Raw genomic sequence first — 22,892 nt, 5'->3', positions numbered from 1 at the left:
TGTATTTACTGTATATGCATAAGTACAGACGTGACTGTGTGTGTGTGCGTTTTCTTGGTATGTTATCGTTTATCCTCCCTTCACAGCCTTGAACTTTGTCTACAGTAGGGAGCCTGCTACCAGGACACATAGACAGTTTGACCTGAGCAATATAGCCTGAGAAGTCATTTCTTTCTTGGATGCTGTTCCTGTTATTCTTGGACACTGTTTTTTAAGGCTGCCACCACAATCTACAAATTGTTTCAGTTGGAGATGTGTGCTGTGAAAAGTGTTCTCTTGAAGTGTTCTTGTGCAGTAGCTTTGACATAAACTGGTGTCATTATGACTTTATAGACCAGAAAGCTCCCGGCAATATGACATGAAGATGAGATATTGCAGTCTACATATGGAAAGAAAGTACCCATACACACTTCATCCCAGCTTGAACAAAAAGTAGGCCTACGTCCCGTCAATAAATAATCAGATCTGTGCAGAAACAGAGTGCTCCTTTTTCTTTATTTAAGACAAAAACAAGCTCACACTAAAGGTCAGTCGTCTGAGTCCATATAATTAAACACAATAAATCAACATAGTCCGGAGATATAAAACAGCTGTGTGATTTGTGTATTTACAATCATACAATTTCATAAATAAATACATCATATTTTCCAGTCAGGAATTACAGAACGTTTGTGTTATTCAACAGGCTGTCACCCTGCTAATGTAATGGCCATTGGTAGTGCCCTTATTATCTAAAAGGTTAAAGAAATGTAATTCTGGAAACATTTAATTCTCAAATTAGTGCTAAAAATCTGATGGAATATAATAGATAGATAGATCTATGTGAAAGGTGGCTATTTTGAAACTACTAAAGCATCTCAATATTGCATAATTATGGAAAACCAAAGGCAGTAAACACAATTAACACAGTTAACTTGTAACCTGTATTTTGTGTATGTATGACACATTTACAACACAAAAAGGCTTATCAGACCAAAACTTCAGGCTTCAAGTAAAGTACCAATCAGAGTGTAATGATTCTAAAATAAATATAAGCATTTTTTTATGTACATCAAATGTTTAACGGTGTACAAATTCTACACTGGGACATCATGACCACTTTTTGTTATGAATATTTACAAATACATTATGAACATAATATTTACATATTCATGATCTGCACTGTTGATGTTAGTTAACACACATTTCTGGATTTATTCCATATGGCTCTTGAATTAAACAATATGTTTAGCCCCAACCCCACGTTAAAAAAGGAAACATAAACAAACCCTTTCACTGACACAACAATAATGTCTTTGTTAGACTTAGGCCATATGTAATTACCCAAACTCTCTGTCTGTCTAATACCTGTAACACTGTGACATCCTCAAGGTCAAACACATTTAATTGTAAACAGTTAGACACATTCATTTCACTCTGATCTCAGAGAAAGAGGTGTCAAACATTGTGGTCTAAAGCCACCTCAGCACTATCCTTAGTATTTGAATAAATCATCTGGTTAAAAGGTTAGCAGCATTATATTTAATGCACTTGGACGGCCTCTATTTCAGTACCTAGAACTGTCATAATCAGTTTTTACTTAGTCAAATAAATATCTCTCTCCAGTAAACAATTCTGTGAAAACCATTGAAAGGAAACTTGTGTTTCTGAATCTAAATGAAGACATGATATGCTACACTCTTAGAAAAAAAGGTTTTAAAATGGTTCAGCTGTCCCCATAGTAGAACCATTTTTGGTTCCATGTAGAAACCTTTTGGATTCCACGTATAACCCTCTGTGGAAAGGGTTCTACCTGGAACCCAAAAGGGTTCTTCAAAGGGCTCTGCTATGGGGACAGCCCAATAACCCTTTTAGGTTCTAATAGCACCCTTTTTTATAAGAGTGTAGTCTGTGTACTACTGTTGCATGACACATGAACAATGAACATGGCTCTTATAGTCACATGGTCCCGTAAACCAATTTTTTAAGGCTTTCTGTCATAGAAGAATTACACAATTATATACTGCTCTCACACAGTTGGACAGGAAGCTAGAGAATGAGTGGATGACAGAAAGTTAGACAAGGGAGAAAATGAGAAAGTTACATCTCAGACAGACTGTCCTAAATCTACTGTCTTGGCTTGCAATTAAACACCATATTAGGGAAATTGACAGCAATAGTGTTACCAAGGCACATAGACATACAGTATAAGTGTCAGTGGGTTTAACCGCCCATTTGGATAGTGCTCCACTAGTGAGGCAATGTGGATGATTGGTATAAAAAGCTATGATTTGACTTTGTCCCTGTCTGGTGATGTTATAGAGGTTAAATTGGCTCATGTATAGAATTCAAGACAACATTCACTATCAAAGGGTTTCATTTCAACAAGTGGCTCAGGTGTTAGTTTAAGTCAGATTTTGATATTAAAACAATTCAGGAACAAAGAAATTAGTCTAGACATAGTAAAAGATATGATCTGCTCATTATTTCTCAACATTTTGTCAGTCTCGGACATAAGTAAAATAAATACCTACGTTATTTACAATACCTAATTTCTGAATTCTACAGTGGGGAGAACAAGTATTTGATACACTGCCGATTTTGCAGGTTTTCCTACTTACAAAGCATGTAGAGGTCTGTAATTTTTATCATAGGTACACTTCAACTGTGAGAGACGAAATATAAAACAAACATCCAGAAAATCACATTGTATCCGATTTTTAAGTAATTAATTTGCATTTTATTGCATGACATAAGTATTTGATACATCAGAAAAGCATAACTTAATATTTGGTACAGAATCCTTTGTTTGCAATTACAGAGATCATATGTTTCCTGTAGTTCTTGACCAGGTTTGCACACACTGTAGCAGGGATTTTGGCCCACTCCTCCATACAGACCTTCTCCAGATCCTTCAGGTTTCGTTGCTGTCGCTGGGCAATACGGACTTTCAGCTCCCTCCAAAGATTTTCTATTGGGTTCAGGTCTGGAGACAGGCTAAGCCACTCCAGGACCTTGAGATGCTTCTTACGGAGCCTGGCTGTGTGTTTCGGGTCGTTGTCATGCTGGAAGACCCAGCCACGACCCATCTTCAATGCTCTTACTGAGGGAAGGAGGTTGTTGGCCAAGATCTCGCGATACATGGCCCCATCCATCCTCCCCTCAATACGGTGCAGTCGTCCTGTCCCCCTTGCAGAAAAGCATCCCCAAAGAATGACGTTTCCACCTCCATGCTTCACGGTTGGGATGGTGTTCTTGGGGTTGTACTCATCCTTCTTCTTCCTCCAAACACGGCGAGTGGAGTTTAGACCAAAAAGCTCTATTTTTGTCTCATCAGACCACATGACCTCCTCCCATTCCTCCTCTGGATCATCCAGATGGTCATTGGCAAACTTCAGACGGGCCTGGACATGTGCTGGCTTGAGCAGGGGGACCTTGCGTGCGCTGCAGGATTTTAATCCATGACGGCGTAGTGTGTTACTAATGGTTTGCTTTGAGACTGTGGTCCCAGCTCTCTGTTCATTGACCAGGTCCTGCCGTGTAGTTCTGGGCTGATCCCTCACCTTCCTCATGATCATTGATGCCCCAAGAGGTGAGATCTTGCATGGAGCCCCAGACCGAGGGTGATTAACCGCCATCTTGAACTTCTTCCATTTTCTAATAATTGCACCAACAGTTGTTGCCTTCTCACCAAGCTGCTTGCCTATTGCCCTGTAGCCCATCCCAGCCTTGTGCAGGTCTACAATTTATCCCTGATGTCCTTACACAGCTGTCTGGTCTTGTCCATTGTGGAGAGGTTGGAGTCTGTTTGATTGAATGTGTGGACAGGTGTCTTTTATACAGGTAACGAGTTCAAACAGGTGCAGTTAATACAGGTAATGAGTAGAGAACAGGAGGGCTTCTTAAAGAAAAACTAACAGGTCTGTGAGAGCCGGAATTCTTACTGGTTGGTAGGTGATCAAATACTTATGTCATGCAATAAAATGCAAATTAATTACTTAAAAATCAAACAATGTGATTTTCTGGATTTTAGATTCCGTCTCTCACAGTTGAAGTGTACCTATGATAAAAATTACAGACCTCTACATGCTTTGTAAGTAGGAAAACCTGAAAAATCGGCAGTGTATCAAATACTTGTTCTCCCCACTGTACGTAACAAGAAAGAGAGATTTTTCTCAATTCTAAGTGCTGTTAAATAAAGTTGCAGTCACCTCATATATCAAGGGCACTTCTTCACAAACACAAAACACTCAAATATTACAATTACATTACTGTTCTTTCATAATGGGGTTCAACTTCTGAACAGTCTTCTATTTGTAGGACATTTCACAGTTCAGACAAATAGTCTGTGAGAAAAATACTATGGTGTAGAATGAGCCAATAAAACTCCAGCTTGGTGGAGATGAGTTGGTGGTCTCTTATGGCTCTGGATTGTACACAAATGGGCAAGAAAGACACATGACTGAGAAATCTTCCTCCTTTTCCTGCTTTTCTTTCCAGAGCTTCCATTTGTCTTTGAGCACACAGTGGTTTGGTCAGCGGTATGACACTTTCTCTGCCTTCTTATGTCTTTGAGGTTGTGAGGTTAAAAAAATTAAATAAGATTGTCCAGGTAGCTTATATAAAATGTTTCTCTTACTCCTCTGCTCTCTCCTCTTAAAGCGTTTGTGTTGGCAGGGAACGGCAGCACTACGGTCAAGCCTCATCATCAAGACTCACAATCTGTCTCTGAGGGGAAGGAAACAAAGAGGAATACATTAGGTCACTGAACTACAGCTACTGTACAACATACAATAGGCTACATATGCTAATACAAAAACACTAGCATACTCCAAGTGACATTGAGATTGAGTGTGTATGACAGATTGGCCTCTTACCGGTGGGTAAGAGTAGCCGTCTGGACTGTGGCTCCTGCATATGTGCACCTGGTCTTCAGTGGTCTTCTGGTAGACTGGGTTTTCAAAGTGAATGGTGTTGGTGTTCTTCAGCCTGTAGTTCCTCCACAGCAGCACGGCACCAAAGGCCACCAGACACACAATGGCTGAGAGACAGAGAGAGACATAAAGGTCAGAGGGGATTTGTTGATACTAAAGTGGGGTTTTTTAAATCATTGGCGTGTAATAATCATGCTAACTGTCAGTGATGTTAAAGCATCTTACCTATAGGAAGCCCGATGTATAAAGCTGCAGGGGTTGAAGGGGCTGTGGGTATAGCAGCAAATTCATGGCGGATGTCTGAAGGGCAAAACAAGACAGATTTAGACCAATGATACACCATGTCAAAGTGTGATGTTCCAGGAAAGTCTCACCTTTAAAAATATTCATTGCTGATAACTCCTGCATTTAATGAGAGCACACATTTAAGTCATGCTTACCCTGAGTGGTGACTTGAGGCACTGTGGTAGTCTGGGCCTGGGGGACCCTGGGTCTATCTGGCTGGGCAGGCTGGGGGTTGCGTGGCACAGGCTTGGTAGTGCGGGGAGGCGCAGGCGTAATTGTGGTAGCAATGATGGGGGCCTTAGTGGTGACGCGAGCTGGAGGTGCAGTGGAGGTGCGGGCGGGTGCCGGTGGGGGGTTGGAGGCGGGAACAATGGGCTTGATTGGAGCTGCATGTGTTGGTGCAGCTGGTCAATATACAGATAACACTTAGGTTAGATATTATACAGGAAGCAAGGGATCATATATTTCCCCTGTGTTATGCTACATAGAAAGGCTGAGGGTGCTAGCTAGATATATACCTGGTACACATTTCCTCATGTCTTTGGCCAGCAGCATGTTGTCAGGGCATGCACAGGTGTACTTGGGGGAATGTAGGCCCACCTGGGGGGCTGCCAGACACATGAACTCACAGCCTCCGTTGGCCACCTTGCACCAGTCCCTGCCTGGAGTGGGGCAGAGGGGAGGAGGGGATTAAGTCTGAGGACTGGTTTGTCTCAATAGAAAGCACATTGCTATTGCTATACTACTACAGCATTTTAACTTAATTGTAATAGTCTGAGGCTCCAGACACAAAAATAGCACTTAGAATAAAATGCATCCCTGAGGTGCAACCGTCACCCCAAAACCCATTGGTGCCTAACTCCAAGGCTACTCTTGCATAAATAAACTACTGATCTAACTAACTATGGGGAGATTAAACATCTGAGAGACCTGATACATACCAGTTGGCTGTTTGAGGTTGTGGTACAACACAATGTCCTCTGGGGATACCAGGTGCTCTGCCACAGGCTTGATGTCCCTGCCTGTCACACGGTTGGCACTCAGAATGGCATTGTTGCTGACATCAGTCCAAAACACTCTTTCCTACACACAGAATACACAGTACTCCATTTAAACATTTCTAATCTCTGCATAAACATATTAAATATATATGGTTATCTTCAGACTTATTTTCATTTAAAAGTTAAAGTTGTAATTTTGGCACTCACCTCAAACACAGTGATGCCTAGGGGATGGGCTAGCCTGTGTTCATCTATAATGAGTGTCCTTCGGCCGCCACCCTGGACGTCGATACTGGAGAGGGTGTGCAGCTTGGAGTCCACCCAGTACAGCCGCTGGTTCAGCAGGTCTGACCAGGGGATAGGACAAGAGAAACTAGTCAGACCAGAGTGACCATGCAGAAACACACACACAATTATGCATGCGCACCCTCACACACAAAGGTAAGTTATGAAAGTGCTCACCAAGGGTGATTCCATTGGGCCACACAATGTCGTCTGTGACCAGAGCAGCACGGTCTCCTCCGTTCAGACCTCCCTTCTCAATCTTGGCTGGAGTTCCCCAGTCAGTCCAGTACATGAAGCTAGGAGGGCAGGAGAACACATTTATTGAAGCATGTCATCATTCAACAGATATCCTGTGTAGGCTCAATGTTTCAGTCATTATGCTCATTCCTGAAGCCAGTGTGGGACCTACTTGCTGTGGGGGTCGACCACAATAGCGCGGGGCTTGGCCAGGTCATTCTGGAAGAGAGTCTTGCGACGGCTCCCGTTGGCGGTTGACACAGAGATGCTGCTGCGGATACTGTCGGTCCAGTAGATGTTGCCGTGGACCCAGTCAAAGGCGATGCCCTCCGGAGCTTCGATGTCGCTGTCAATCACAACTTTGTGTTGCGCTGTGTCTGCAGCCAAGTCCATTGAGGTGCTGGATTGTAGGAGAAGGGTGGAAAATAGAGAGAAAATATGTTTATTATACCATCATCGTCATTCTAATCATCATCCTCATCAAGATATCACTGGGAGCAATAGGAATACAACAGGGCTCTATGGATAAAGGTAACATGGAAGCTTTGCTCACCTGTAGATCTTCTTCTGGGAGAGGTCAGACCAGTAAATCTCCTTGGCAACCATGTCCATGTCCAGAGCCACTGCATTCTTCAGGCGGGGGATGACACGCGTGTACTCACTCTTGTCCAGTGTCATCTTCCTCACCTCATGGCGATTGGTGAAGAACAGATAGGCTACAGTGCCTGCGTGATCAGACGAGAGAGTATCGTTCCAATAACTGCAATGCATGACCCATGACGATATAAAAATAAACTTGATCAAAACATGAGCAAAGTAAGCATTCAATCTTTCTGATAAAATAATGTATATGTTGAAAGATAATGATTAAATAATTCCACTCTGAAACCTTAGAATAGTATGAAATGGATTAGAATCATAAAATTATAATCTGATGATGTGTGTAGTTTTAGTCAGAATTAGATGAAACAATGTACAGTGCCTTGCGAAAGTATTCGGCCCCTTTGAACTTTGCGACCTTTTGCCACATTTCAGGCTTCAAACATAAAGATATAAAACTGTATTTTTTTGTGAAGAATCAACAACAAGTGGGACACAATCATGAAGTGGAACGACATTTATTGGATATTTCAAACTTTTTTAACAAATCAAAAACTGAAAAATTGGGCGTGCAAAATTATTCAGCCCCTTTACTTTCAGTGCAGCAAACTCTCTCCAGAAGTTCAGTGAGGATCTCTGAATGATCCAATGTTGACCTAAATGACTAATGATGATAAATACAATCCACCTGTGTGTAATCAAGTCTCCGAATAAATGCACCTGCACTGTGATAGTCTCAGAGGTCCGTTAAAAGCGCAGAGAGCATCATGAAGAACAAGGAACACACCAGGCAGGTCCGAGATACTGTTGTGAAGAAGTTTAAAGCCGGATTTGGATACAAAAATATTTCCCAAGCTTTAAACATCCCAAGGAGCACTGTGCAAGCGATAATATTGAAATGGAAGGAGTATCAGACCACTGCAAATCTACCAAGACCTGGCCGTCCCTCTAAACTTTCAGCTCATACAAGGAGAAGACTGATCAGAGATGCAGCCAAGAGGCCCATGATCACTCTGGATGAACTGCAGAGATCTACAGCTGAGGTGGGAGACTCTGTCCATAGGACAACAATCAGTCGTATATTGCACAAATCTGGCCTTTATGAAAGAGTGGCAAGAAGAAAGCCATTTCTTAAAGATATCCATAAAAAGTGTTGTTTAAAGTTTGCCACAAGCCACCTGGGAGACACACCAAACATGTGGAAGAAGGTGCTCTGGTCAGATGAAACCAAAATTGAACTTTTTGGCAACAATGCAATGGCGTAAAAGCAACACAGCTCATCACCTTGAACACACCATCCCCACTGTCAAACATGGTGGTGGCAGCATCATGGTTTGGGCCTGCTTTTCTTCAGCAGGGACAGGGAAGATGGTTAAAATTGATGGGAAGATGGATGGAGCCAAATACAGGACCATTCTGGAAGAAAACCTGATGGTGTCTGCAAAAGACCTGAGACTGGGACGGAGATTTGTCTTCCAACAAGACAATGATCCAAAATATAAAGCAAAATCTACAATGGAATGGTTCAAAAATAAACATATCCAGGTGTTAGAATGGCCAAGTCAAAGTCCAGACCTGAATCCAATCGAGAATCTGTGGAAAGAACTGAAAACTGCTGTTCACAAATGCTCTCCATCCAACCTCACTGAGCTTGAGCTGTTTTGCAAGGAGGAATGGGAAAAAATTTCAGTCTCTCGATGTGCAAAACTGATAGAGACATACCCCAAGCGACTTACAGCTGTAATCGTAGCAAAAGGTGGCGCTACAAAGTATTAACTTAAGGGGGCTGAATAATTTTGCACGCCCAATTTTTCAGTTTTTGATTTGTTAAAAAAGTTTGAAATATCCAATAAATGTCGTTCCACTTCATGATTGTGTCCCACTTGTTGTTGATTCTTCACAAAAAAATACAGTTTTATATCTTTATGTTTGAAGCCTGAAATGTGGCAAAAGGTCGCAAAGTTCAAGGGGGCCGAATACTTTCGCAAGGCACTGTATCTGTATAGTGGAAAAACACAGACTGTCTGAGCAAGGCGTAGTTTAGGGTTTGAACTTCAACTGTGTTTGGACCGACCTGGCTAGGCTTCTGGGAAATGTATTTTTATTTATTTATTTTTATTTTTTTATCTGTTATTTTACCAGGTAAATTGAGCGATATGATAGCATAGGGAGTACTTCTCAAGGTTTTCCTAATCTCGGGGGAATGGAACTGTCGGCTGGGTAGTGATACACAGGGGTGAGAACTATGGAGAAGGATAAAACTCACCTACTGTTTGTGTGTATGTATGTGCGTAGGATACCTACTGTTTGTGTGGAAGTATGTGCGCAGCTATAAAATGGATGTCTTTGTATAATGGACTTCAGAACGTTCTCGTGAATAAACACTTTGATTTTTGTAAGCTGGGACTCTTGTCTGCTTCATTCAACCAGAATCTTACAAACTCTGGGTTGCAGACTGAGTAGATTAATTGAAGTTTATGAACATTGATAACAAAATTCACATAACACTTTCTTAGGTCCAATACTTACCGATGGCCTTGCAGGCTTTAGTGGCTGGGTCGACCTGGTAGCCCTCCTCACACTCACACTTGTAGCTGCCCATATGATTGACACAGATCTGGCTGCAGATGTCTGGGTTGGCACACTCATCGATATCTGTGGGAAGAGGTACAGGACAGATATGACGTCTATGTAACTGGCACAGTGTTGGAGAAGGTAAACGGTGGCGTAGGGTCAGACGAAGGGTGTGTGACAGTAACAGCACTGAGTCATCATGGCCCCACAGGGAAGTGGTCCAGTCAGGACAGAGACCTTCTCAACCCAATAGCACCAGCTTTACACTGCCATACAGGATTGAACTAAGGCAAAGGTATCAATGGGCACATCGCCTGGCACTAGGCCAAAAGGATGTACAGTCTGAAGTCCACATTGGCAAGGACATCAGATCCAATATGTCTGCTGATTGAGCCAACTTTTTGGGCTCTGTGGACACACATGCAGCTATAGTGGAGTTTTACCTTCACAGCGTTTCTTGTCCGTCAGGTAGTAGCCGGTGGGGCATTGGCACTCATAGCCAATCTTCAGGTCATTGCAGATGTGTGAGCAGCCGCCATTGTTGTACAGGCACTCGTTGGAATCTGCAGGGAGGGTTAGAGGAGAGAAAAGTGACAGTTCAACACACCAGTCCACAACTCCTTCTTTCTTTCAGCAACCACAGCTAGATAGCATTCCCATGGTTTCCATCCAACTCATTTTACGTGAGAAGCTAACCATAGGCAAAACAATATTCCCACCTATGTACATGTTCCATCTTCATACTCACCACACTCTCTGAGAGGCTCATCTGACCAGTCCCTACAGTCACGCTGCTTGTCACACACCTTCTCCATGCTGATGCACTCCCCACTACGGCACTTAAACCTGGTGGGACCCTTGCAATGGCTCACTGTGGAGGAGAGGAGAGTGTGACTATAACACAAAGGAAGTATTACCATTCCAGTAGGTCACAGTAGTAGAAGCAGGGGTAGAAGATTTATGTGGGGCAAGCCTACCATTGACACAGCCCATTTCATCACTCAAGTCTCTGCAGTCGTACTGGCGGTTACATTGGCGACCGCCGTGGATACAGGTGCCATCACCGCATTGGAACTCATCGGGGCGGCAGGTGAGGCGGCCTATGGAGAGAAGGAGAAATTGAGAGGTCAGTCAAAAATCCATATGCAATTTACATATTAAAGACAGAAAATTTTAAAGCGAATATAGCTAACAGAAGTAATAAGAGAGAGGGAATGTACTCACTACAGTTGGTCTCGTCAGAGCGATCCAGGCAGTCGAATCCTCCATCACATTTCCAGCTGCTGTGGATACACTCCCCGCTGCCACATTGGAACTCCCGAAGGGAGCAGGGCTTGGGGGCACCCCCAGGGGCTCGCATCCCACAGTTCTGGGGCCACTCGTCGGAGCCATCCGAGCAGTCAGCGTCTCCGTCGCAGGCCCACAGGCGCGGCACACACACAGAGTTGTTGCACTGGAAGGAGGTGGAGCTACAGGTGGTGGGTGGGCAGGAAGCCTCGTCGCTCCCGTCATCACAGTCCAACTCCTCATCACACACAAAAGAGGCCGACACACACTGGTTGTTACTGCAGCGGAATTTGTTATCTGTGCAGTGCTTAGGCGCTGTGGGAGGAACAGAGATGTGTGTGTTAGAGGGGAGCCTCATTTGTCAGGCTTATATCAGTTGGGAAAGAATGGGACTGAGGGAAAAAAGAGAGTAGATGAGAGAAGGGGCAATGTTGGGAGGTAAGTTGTGGAGAAGGGTATAATAGAGTGGAGAAGACAGGACCACTTACCACAGCTCTCCTCATCAACTCCATTCTCACAGTCTGCTTTGCCATCACAGAGCCAGGTACTGGGAACACACTGGTTCAGATGTCCACCACAGCTGAACTCTGTGGTTCCGCATGATCTGGCCACTACAGGTGCAAAAGAGAGAACAACCATCAGTTACTGAAACTGAAAAAAATGTTGAACTAGAAGTGTGGTTCAATCCTCTATTGTATTCCTATTAGCTACGGCGGTATGTGTTACTCACAGCAGGTTCCGGGGAGCTCGTCAGTTCCATCTCCACAATCATCTGTGTCATCACACACCCATCTCAGCGTAATGCACTTCCCGTTCCCACACAGAAACTGCCTGGTCCCGCATATTGTCTCTGCGTCTATAAGGGAAAAACACACGTACCCACACGGTCAGTCCATGACTATTCATTCTGGTGAACAACAAAATCTCAAAATCAAAATGGGCTTTAAGGAGCATTTAACTGACTTGCATTTACAACCCCGGATCCATTGTATAATGGGACCAAAATCTCTCATGAATGAAACCAATTGCTGTTCTATTTATTTCTGGGAAGCACCCAAACCAGACTCTTTCCAGAGAGGACACTGTATATAGCTGCACATTGATCTGGTACTTGTACTCCTGGCAAAGTACACAAATCAGACGCTTTCCCGAGAGGGGTTGCGTGGCAAGCCAAACCCATGGCACTGCAAAGCCTTAGCAGGATAGGACAACCAGTGGTATTTCTCTGCTTTATCATCTACATACTGCCAGGTCAGTCAAGAACACAACACATTATTTCAACACCTGTATTCTGACATAATAAACTACAGGAAAAGGAAAAAGTGTCTGTTTTCTGTAACTCCGTGGATGTTATCTGAGGCAAATACTTGAGCAGACCATAAATCAGAATGTGTAGAGTTAAAACAAAAGTGCCAGAGCAGGTTGATTCTGGTGGGTCTCATTTCCCAGCTTGCAGTCATATGTGACAGTGAGTGGGGGAGGGTCTGGCTGTTCAGTGGGCTATGGCAGGGATGCTGGTAACACATCAACAAAGAGGTAGGGGGATGGGTGGGAGAGGCCCATTATGACCCTCTCCCTCAACATACACACATGTACAGACACATACACATGCAAATTCCAACCTGCCTATAGAGGAGGAATGTGGAGAATCTACAACTCAAACACATTCACACACACACACACACTAACGTTTACACCTGCCATTGGTAGTGGAGAATGTAGATTTTTGTCAGTAATTGGTTGGTGATGACTGAAGACAAATGACAAGAGATCGTAGACATACAGTACTGGCTGATGTTATGTTCTCCTTATTAACATCTTCATTATCCTCCATGCAGTTCTGAATGCTCTTCATCCATCAAACAAAGACCTTCTAGACCTCCTACAGCTCTCCACCCAACCCCCTATCTAAATCACCCTAGTTAGTGAACTGGAGGAACCAATTAAGACACTGTACTGTACATCAGTGCCCCTGGCCGCAGAGATGACTCACAGCAGTGTCCAGATGCCACTGGGAATTATCCTGCAATTAGGCCTCAAAACACTGGATGGACACCTATTTCTGATAGGAGCCAGAGGGAGGAGCTTGGCCAGAGGGAGGAGCTTGAATCACATCACTGGTAGCTGATTGGGTCAAGCGGAAGGTTTGCATGATAGTAACAGTAGAGACAATAGTGGGCTAGGTATTCTTTTTACTGACCACTGAGGATGGATTTTCAAAACAAGACAGTTCCTGGGTGAGGTGAACCTTTAGTTTCTCACCAACGGTTTCAGTTTCAGGAACAATAATACCTACTGAATTGCACTTGTTTTATTTCAAGGAAGTAAATAAGGGAATTTGGAAAGATTTAACAATTTATGCTCATTGGAAGAAGGCCCATAGTTTGGCTTACATTTTCTTTGCTGAGATATTTTGGTCATAAACTGTGCTTTTTGTTCTGTTCTGTTCAACAGCAGATCTGGGAAAGTGGATGGAAATGAAATGGGGCCATCTAGTACAGATATTTCTCTGTGAACAAACAGCATGAACATGAGAAGTCAATGTCCTCATTCACCATGTCTCCACAGCTGAACAGGTTACTGCCATTCCAGTTCTGGACCCAGCTGTCCCCATATAAGAGTGTACTATGAGCGGCTGTATTGGTGGGACCCTCTTCCATGTGCATTCCCTTTCTTTAAAGGTTTTATCATTAGTGACTTTAATCTTATCTTACCTGGTTGTCTTATCTATAGAGTTCCCTCGTGAGTGAACAAGACAAGTCACAACATAAGAGCAAACCAACACGTGAATGAATACCCACACAACTGAGAGAACATAAAATAATACCCAGATGTGATCACATTTCCCACTGCCATCCCTTGGAAAACAGTTTGGGTTCTAGTAACTCACACAATATGACCCTCTAGGGCCAGGTGAGTATATTGACTTAATACCTGAAAACTCTAATTAAAAGCTATCAAAGTCTCTCTCTCTCTTTATCATATCCACCTGTCCTCATTCCCAGAGAGAAGTGATGGTCAGATGCAGGCGAATGCCCTGCCTTCAATAACATTTGGTTAGGCTTAAAGTTCAGTCCATCAAAGGCTCGGAGTGACAAGGTTTACTGATTAACCTTGGGGAGAAATATAACGTGGCATGCTTGTTTGTCTGTCCTCTGATGTGTGGTGTGTTTAACTGATCTTCCGTTCTCTATCAGGACAAGCTGGAGGAGAGTAAACAGCTCTGCCCACTGTTTGATGAGCTATTGAAGCTGGCTAATAAAGAAAACATCTCTTAATATGACACTTAGAAGGCATGGACATGGTTCACAGATAGCATGATAAAGTGATTTGCACAGGCTTACAGTTAATCAGTACCACTTTCTAAATAGGTGATGGAACAGATATTTTTTGAGATGGGGCATGTCATTCTGCAACTACTTTTATTTATCGCTCAGCACTCTCCATTTAGGCCCTCAGAAAATGTCAAGGCAAAAACTGTATTCTTTATGATTATTTGCAAAGAGTTTGAATCAAGTTCCCAGTGTGAGTCTCCCATTCGATGTCACATTCTCAATATATCTGCACGTTACTGATTGCGCAATATGAGGGCTGTCCGCTCCTCCTGATAAGACAATGGACAATGTGAGAATGAGCACAAACTGTTTCAGACTGCTGATGCTCTCACAACAACACAACTCTGTTGTATCAATGGATAGGAGTGAGAGTCAGTTCCAACACGTTCCTGGCACTTTTTCCCAAACATTTCCATACTGGCCCCAACACTAACACTGGAAGTTATTGCATACAGGGCAGATGGTGTTGAACCAATATGTTGGAATGTTGCTTCAGGAGAAATACATAAAAGTCATGCTTTGTGGAGGTGGGCAAGAGGGATTCCTTTAATTCTCAAGGTGGCCAACCACAATGATGACATAGGGCCATCAATACATCATGAAAGGGTCAAAAACATGAGTGAACAACAGAGAATCTAGATTGAAATGTGACTGGTTATTACATCAGTTGATGAGAACACATATAGTCTATCGCAGCCTTGCTATGTAGCCTAATTATACAATAATTCACTTGTAATCTGCTGTACCTGAATTTGGAAGATTTTTGCACTTTAAAGCTAGAATGAGCAGTTGAAACAATAGAGCAAAACCCCACCCGTTTTGGTGAAAAGCTGAGGGATAGGCCTGAAGAAATGGAACCTCTCTCAAATTCAAAGACAGAGCCAGACTATGCATGCAAGGACTGACCATCCATGATATCAACATATATTTATTTTTATTTAGCCTAAATTGTTTACAAACATTGGAGGGAAAAAAGCTTATATTTTGGGTTCTGATGGGGTTCAACAGCTGGACTAAGCTCATTAGGTATGCATAAGTGGCACAGTGGTCTAAGGCACTGCATCTCAGTGCTAGAGGCATTACTACAGTCCCTGGTTCAAATCCAGGCTGCATCACAGCTGGCCATGATTGGGAGTCCCATAATTGGCCCTGCAACGTCTGGGTTTGGCCAGGGTAGGCAGTCATTGTAAATAAGAATCTGTTCTTAAATTACTTGTCTAGTTAAATAAAATTATAATCAATATAGTATATAGTATATATAATACAGTATATATAATTAGGTAGATACCCAACCCAGTCATTGCGTTAATGCTAGTTAGCATTGGCTCGCTAAACTACCTCAAACGTCCTTCATACTGGCCACATGGTATCCACGAGTTCATCTGACTCTTGGGAAGTAAATGACCTCATTGGCAAAATCCCATAGTATCCATTTAATTTATAAATCCTGAAATGGATGTAGGATTATAGCTTTAAAATAACAATAGTCTACTAACAAAATAATTGTCTTGCGCAAAAAAGTATTGCACAATAGTGCAAAACTGTAAACTGCCGCTCTTCTCAGCATGCACTACAATGCAAACATCCTTTAGCCTCGCCCGGCTCCAATTCCACAGCCAGCTTTCGGAAACGTCTTGTTGCACATTCTTAAATCTGATTGGCCACGGAATCTCATGGCCAACAACAAATCAGAGGCTTTTAACGTAGTTCATTCATACAAATTCCGGTAAAAATAGATAATGTAAATGTATCTAAAGGTACATGCGAGTGCAATGACAAAATAAATACTCGCCTACGCATTGTGTTCTGATAATAATAAGAAACCATTTGTGTTGCACACTATCGCAGCTTCTTCAAGATGCAACACAAATTTGACCTACATTCTACAAATAACAAGCCCCCTCCCCCGTCGTGATGCGTCAGGCGATGTCCAAGAGTGGGCTATTTAAACATTTCAAATCGTTTGATAACTTGATAATTTACGATAGACATAATATTTAACAAGAAGGTAGGCTGTGTTTAAAAATATACTTACTTTGCCACTATGTATTAGTGGAACAAATAACAAATAAACCAAATGAATTGGGAATTATTCCTAAATGTACGATATACTAGAGTAGACCTATGTTAGAATAAAGATACTTACTTGTTTGGACAACACAGCAAGCCAGGAACACCAACAGCACGCAAAGCAGCCGCCCCATAGTCTGCAGCCAAATTTGTAAAATGATTTACACTTTACTCTGACTGTCAATAAGGTATTATGATACAGCTATAACAATGTTAAAACGATTGTTTTATTTGAAAGTCACTGCTTCCAAGATGTTCAGTTCCTCTGCTCTTATGTTCTGGATTCAGATGCGCTTGGGACGAGAGGTTAGACAAAGATGCTCCTGACAGTGTAATCATGTTTGGCAATATCAGAGCAATTTCAATGTGGTCCAGTGGTGGGTTGGAATGGGAGGAGCCCAAGAAGCGTAGGGCGGGGTTTGGAGTGGTGTGATCTCTGGAATAGCGCCTCATTACCGAAAGGCGTGTCTTCAGACGCTCTATTTTACTACTGTTTAACCCTTGAGTTTATTCTTAAAGCTCCCCCCCCCCCCCCCCCCCCCCCCCCCACACACACACACACACGAGGCGGGCCTAGACATACCAATATTTGTCTATAAGCTCATTCTGACAGGCGCTTCTAAGTATTCAAAAGCAGGATCTCCCTGGTCAAAACAATAGATAAAGATTGTTTGAAGTTTTGGTCAAAACATGTTTCCTTGCTTTTCCGTGGAGTTGGTAAAAGTGGTAACTATAAAGGTGAATCTTATAGTGGTTCTACATTTCTATCTTGTGACATTTTGATACAACTGTACATTTACATGACTCAGCTCAATCCAGACACAAACAGAAAATGACATAGGCTGTTGGGGTTCCTCGAGGTTGTCCCTATGAAATACAACAGCACTGAGTGGGGGGAGAGAAGAAAAATAAATAGGATGTTAGTGAACCAAACAATAAGCACAGAACATGTTATCAGGTCTATCATGATGGCCTTGATGACTAATTCTCATCTAGTTTGTACTTGCTCTATTTTTAATATTGATCTATCCAATGTCCATCAGTGTGCAATGACGCACCATCTCTTAAACAAAAGACAAAAACACCACAGCCAAACGACTGTGTTTTTCCCTCGTGGTCAGAGCGGCAACGCGTGACAACCCAAATAATAGCAAAACAAGAAGTCAAACTGCTCTAGTTCTCATGGGTCTGCTGCACCGACCAGTATTAGTATGACATCCTGCCATGCCTCTGTCAACCAGTAACTGACTACAGCTCCCTATCCTATTTCGGACCAAATAGAACAAGCTAAAAACTGTAATCTAATAGTGGCTTCACATCAGAGTTGAGGATCTAGCTACACACTGTAGCTGGAAATAAGATGGCAAGAGAAGCCAAGGCTTTGATGATGACAGCAAATTATATAGCTATTACCCTCTCTTTCTGAAGCAATGGTGTTTTATTTAGTAACAGAGAGTGGTAACACAGATGTAATCAATATTATGTCAGACAGATTTGGATCATACTTCACTACATCAAGATGAAAGAGTAACAATTACATTTCATGTTACAATACCTTACATTATTTGGGTTGTCATTGCTAATTTATTTTTACTCCAGGATTGAGATGTATTTCCTTCACAGGGATTCTGAGAAAGCTGACCTAATATTTGAGACCAATAATAGGAGTTGACAGTCACACAACTCTCTGCCCTCTGGTGAGAGTGGGTCCTCTCAGTGACCGGCCCTTGAATAGCCCACCATGGGGCATGAAAGCTTCTGTGCAAAGGAGAACCACAGAAGTGCCTAATGAGACTGTCACTAATTGTGCTGCCCTCACTGCTCCCGCTATTGGAATGCTGATGGAGCACATACAGTGACATTCCACATTCTTAAAACAAAGTAGTGATCCTAACTGACCTAAGACAGGGAATTTTTACTCGGATGAAATGTCAGGAATTGTGAAAAACTGATTTTAAATGTATTTGGCTAAGGTGTATGTAAACTTCCTACTTCAACTGTATATATCCTTCAAATGTTGATATTTGAGCGTTGACAACATTGCAAATGCTATATAGGCCTAAATAGCATTAACAATGATATACAGTTGAAGTCGGAAGTTTACATACACCTTAGCCAAATACGTTTAAAATCAGTTTTTCACAATTCCTGACATTTAATCCTAGTAACAATTCCCTGTCTTAAGTCAGTTAGGATCACTACTTTATTTTAAGAACGTGAAGTATCAGAATAATAGTGGAGAGAATTATTTATTTCAGCTATAATTTCTTTCATCACAGTCCCAGTGGGTCAAAAGTTTACACACAATCAATTAGTATTTCGTATCATTGCCTTTAAATTGTTTAACTTGGATCAAACGTTTCGGAAAGCCTTCCACAAGCTTCCCACAATAAGTTGGGTGAATTTTGGCCCATTCCTCCTGACAAAGCTGGTGTAACTGAATCAGGTTTGTAGGCCTCCTTGCTCACACACGCTTTTTCAGTTCTGCCCACACATTTTCTATAGGATTGAGGTCAGGGCTTTGTGATGGCCACTCCAATACCTTGACTTTGTTGTGCTTAAGCCATTTTGCCACAACTTTGGAATTATGCTCGGGGTCATTGTCCACGTGGAAGACCCATTTGCGACCAAGCTTAACTTCCTGACTGATGTCTTGAGACGTTGCTTCAATATATCCACATAATTTTCCATCCTCATGATGCCATCTATTTTGTGAAGTGCACCAGTCCCTCCTGCAGCAAAGCACCCCACAACATGAGGCTGCCACCCCTGTGCTTCACAGTTGGGATGGTGTTCTTCGGCTTGCAAGCCTCTCCCTTTTTCCTCCAAACGTAACGATGGTCATTACAGCCAAACAGTTCTATTTTTGTTTCATCAGACCAGAGGACATTTCTCCAAAAAGTACAATCTTTGTCCCCATGTGCAGTTGCAAACCGTAGTCTGGCTTTTTTATGGCGGTTTTGGAGCAGTGGCTTCTTCCTTGAAGAGCAGCCTTTCAGGTTATGTCAATATAGGACTCATTTTACTGTGGATATAGATACTTTTGTACCTGTTTCCTCCAGCATCTTCACAAGGTCCTTTGCTGTTGTTCTGGGATTGATTTGCACTTTCGCACCAAAGAACGTTCATCTCTAGGAGACAGAAAGCGTCTCCTTCCTGAGCGGTATGACGGCTGCGTGGTCCCATGGTGTTTGTACTTGTATACTATTGTTTGTACAGATGAACGTGGTACCTTCAGGCATTTGGAAATGGCTCCCAAGGATGAAACAGACTTGTGGAGGTCTACAAAATATTTTTCTGAGGTGATTTCTTTTGATTTTCCCATGATGTCAAGCAAAGAGGCACTGAGTTTGAAGGTAGGCCTTGAAATACATCCACAGGTACACCTCCAATTGACTCAAATTATGCCAATTAGCCTATCAGAAGCTTCTGAAGCCATGACATCATTTTATGGAGTTTTCCAAGCTGTTTAAAGGCACAGCCAACTTACTGTATGTAAACTTCTGACCCACTGGAATTGCGATACAGTGAATTGTAAGTGAAATAATCTGTCTGTAAACAATTGTTGGAAAAATGTATTGTGTCATGCACAAAGTAGATGTCCTAACCGACCTGCCAAAACTATAGTTTATTAACAAGAAATTACTTCCGACTTCAACTGTATATTGTTTTGTACTTAACTTGGCAAGTCAGTTAAGAACAAATTCTTATTATAATGACAGCCTACACCAGTCAAACCCAGACGACGCTGGGCCAATTGTGCGCCGCCCTATGGGACTCCCAATCACAGCCTGGTTGTGATACAGCCTGGATTCAAACCAGGGTGTCAGTAGTGATGCCTCTAGCACTGAGATGCAGTGCCTTAGACCGCTGCGCCACTCAGGAGAATATGAGTGATAAAGTATGGTCACATTTAATTTGCTCTGTTAAACCTACCCTTTGGAATGATTTTGTTAGCAATGCTGAATAAAAAAATAAACGCACATGTGAAGTGTTGGTCCCATGTTTCATGAGCTGAAATAAAAGATTCCATACATTTTCCATACACACAAAAAGCTTATTTCTCTCAAATTTTGTGCACTAATTTGTTTACATCCCTGTTTGTGATCATTTCTCCTTTGCCAAGATAATCCATCCACCTGACAGTTGTAGCATAAATTTGAAGTAACTGATTAAATAGCATGATCATTACACAGGTCCACATTGTGCTGGGGACAATAAAAGGCCACTCTAAAATGTGAAGTTTTGTCACACAACACAATGCCACAGTTCTTCCATGGGCTGCACACTCGCCAGACATGTCACCCATTGAGCATGTTTGGGATGCTCTGGATCAACTTGTACAACAGCATGTTCCAGTTCCCACCAATATCCAGCAACTTGGCACAGCCATTGAAGATGTGTGACAACATTACACAGGCCATAATCAACAGCCTGATCAACTCTATGCGAAGGAGATGTGTTGCGCTGCATGAGGCAATTGGTGGTCACACCAGATACTGACTGGTTTTCTGATCCACACGCCTACTTTTTTTTTAAGGTATCTGTGACCAACAGATGCAGATCTGTATTTCCAGTCATGTGAAATCCATAGATTAGGGCCAAATTTATTTATTTAAATTGACTGATTTACTTATATGAACTGTAACGCAGTAAAATCTTTGAAATTGTTGCATGTTGCGTTTTTATTTCTGTTCAGTGTATTTCATTTTTTAAGGCGAAGATCCCCAACAATCATTCCCACGACAGCACATTGGTAGTAGTCAGGGACAACCAAGATAGCGAAGCAGGGCTGGTTAAAGCCCTGGATGGGAGACCAAAGGGTTACTGTAGACATTAATTCTCCAGTGAGGGGTTCTGACCAGCCTGTTTTTTCTTCTGACAGTGGATATAACGTTGAAGATCTGACATTGTTTTAAATGTATTCTACATATTTTATACAAGTTTAATCTATTTGGGAATTTGGTTACCATGATAACAAAATCCTGTGGTTGACATTTCATCCTCAAAACAACAGTTTACATTGATGACCTTTTTCAAATCTAATGTATTTTCCATATAGATTCCACATCACAACACGTTGACAAATTAGACTGGAACAACGTTGATTCAACCAGTGTGTCCAGTGGGGTGGCTGGAAATGAGAGTCCTTTCTCCCTCACAAGAGAGGAGACATGAGAGTCAGATCAGGATCCTCCAGCTGCAGTAGAGCCAGTTGGCCCAGATATCCATCTTGACAGACCTGGGAAGCATATGCTGCGTAGACATTGGGTGCCTTGCACTAGATGTACTATAGTAAGTTAAAATGAGGAAAGCACTAGGTTCTTGGCATGTAGACTAACTAGTCTGATGTTTCATGTGGAGGCCTTCACTTAGCAAAACATCAGTATGTAGACAACAGGGCAATCCATCACCAACCAACTGGAAGGACTGACATTATTTATTTCCCAAGAGTTAACTATCAAACACCAGAAAACACATGGCTCTAATATCTCAATACAAAAGCATAGTTTTATTTCTAATGGGAGGGAAGCATACCACTTTTAGAATTATTTTACAATGGTCTGCCCTTGGACAATTGGATAAGGCAGAGATAAGTGATACATTGGGTGGATACTGAATAATATATAGTAAAATGACTACATTGTCCTCAAATGAGAGTTTGTGTCCAACACTCAAGGTCACTTTTGTTGGAACCTTGCTATCCAGCTTTCTCTCGTATGTCACTAGTCTTGGAGATATGACAATGTGAGACAACTTGTGCAGATACATGTTGAAACATATAACCCACTGGTTGCAGCCCCTCTGCCTTGCCCTCAACTCAACCCCTCAAGACAGCTCACATCCATGACACACCCCTTGTTCATAACAGACCGTCTCCTCTGCCTGCCTGCCTGCCTGCAGAGCAGTGAGAGGAACTGTTCCACTGGTGACTTGGTTCTTCCACCCCTATGGTGAGCCAGCTGTAAATCCTGTACACTGATCTGTTGGTTTCAACCATCACATTCTTGCCCATCTTCCATATCTCTTCAGATTTCACCTCAACTTCACCACTCCTGACCATCATCCCTCCTAGCAAAGAAGCGTTCTTATTGGAATGTATCTGATCAATTACGTTTTCTTTTAAAATCACAAAATAAACCGGCCATGTTAACCTATAGGATAATAAGGCTAGTCAGAGGTTGGTCTCAGTGCAGTCAGAATCTCTGCCATCATGGTTAATGCGGTGACGGTAGCTCTTTAGAGTCACTTAAAATGAGTTGACAAACCATTTGAGGAGAGAACAGACTACTGCAGATCCATTC

General features: G+C 42.3%; 1 protein-coding gene across 1 annotated transcript; it reads right to left on the bottom strand.

Moving 5' to 3' along the window:
* Positions 1-476: 476 nt before the first annotated feature.
* Positions 477-16,938, bottom strand: LOC139421400 (low-density lipoprotein receptor-like). The gene is made up of 18 exons (XM_071172265.1): positions 16,664-16,938; positions 11,913-12,038; positions 11,671-11,793; positions 11,120-11,497; positions 10,873-10,995; positions 10,644-10,766; positions 10,339-10,458; positions 9,851-9,976; positions 7,275-7,446; positions 6,894-7,121; positions 6,662-6,780; positions 6,407-6,546; positions 6,140-6,281; positions 5,717-5,860; positions 5,354-5,602; positions 5,139-5,213; positions 4,857-5,020; positions 477-4,707 (listed from the first exon to the last, which is right to left on the bottom strand). The coding sequence occupies exons 1-18, from the start codon at positions 16,719-16,721 to the stop codon at positions 4,675-4,677; spliced, it is 2,643 nt and encodes an 880-aa protein (XP_071028366.1). The 5' UTR covers positions 16,722-16,938; the 3' UTR covers positions 477-4,674.
* Positions 16,939-22,892: the final 5,954 nt, after the last annotated feature.

This window comes from Oncorhynchus clarkii, chromosome 12 (assembly GCF_045791955.1).
Source record: "Oncorhynchus clarkii lewisi isolate Uvic-CL-2024 chromosome 12, UVic_Ocla_1.0, whole genome shotgun sequence".
Lineage (NCBI taxonomy): Eukaryota > Metazoa > Chordata > Actinopteri > Salmoniformes > Salmonidae > Oncorhynchus > Oncorhynchus clarkii.
The sequence above is the reverse complement of the archived record's forward strand: the minus strand, read 5'-3'. Positions and strand labels throughout refer to the sequence as shown.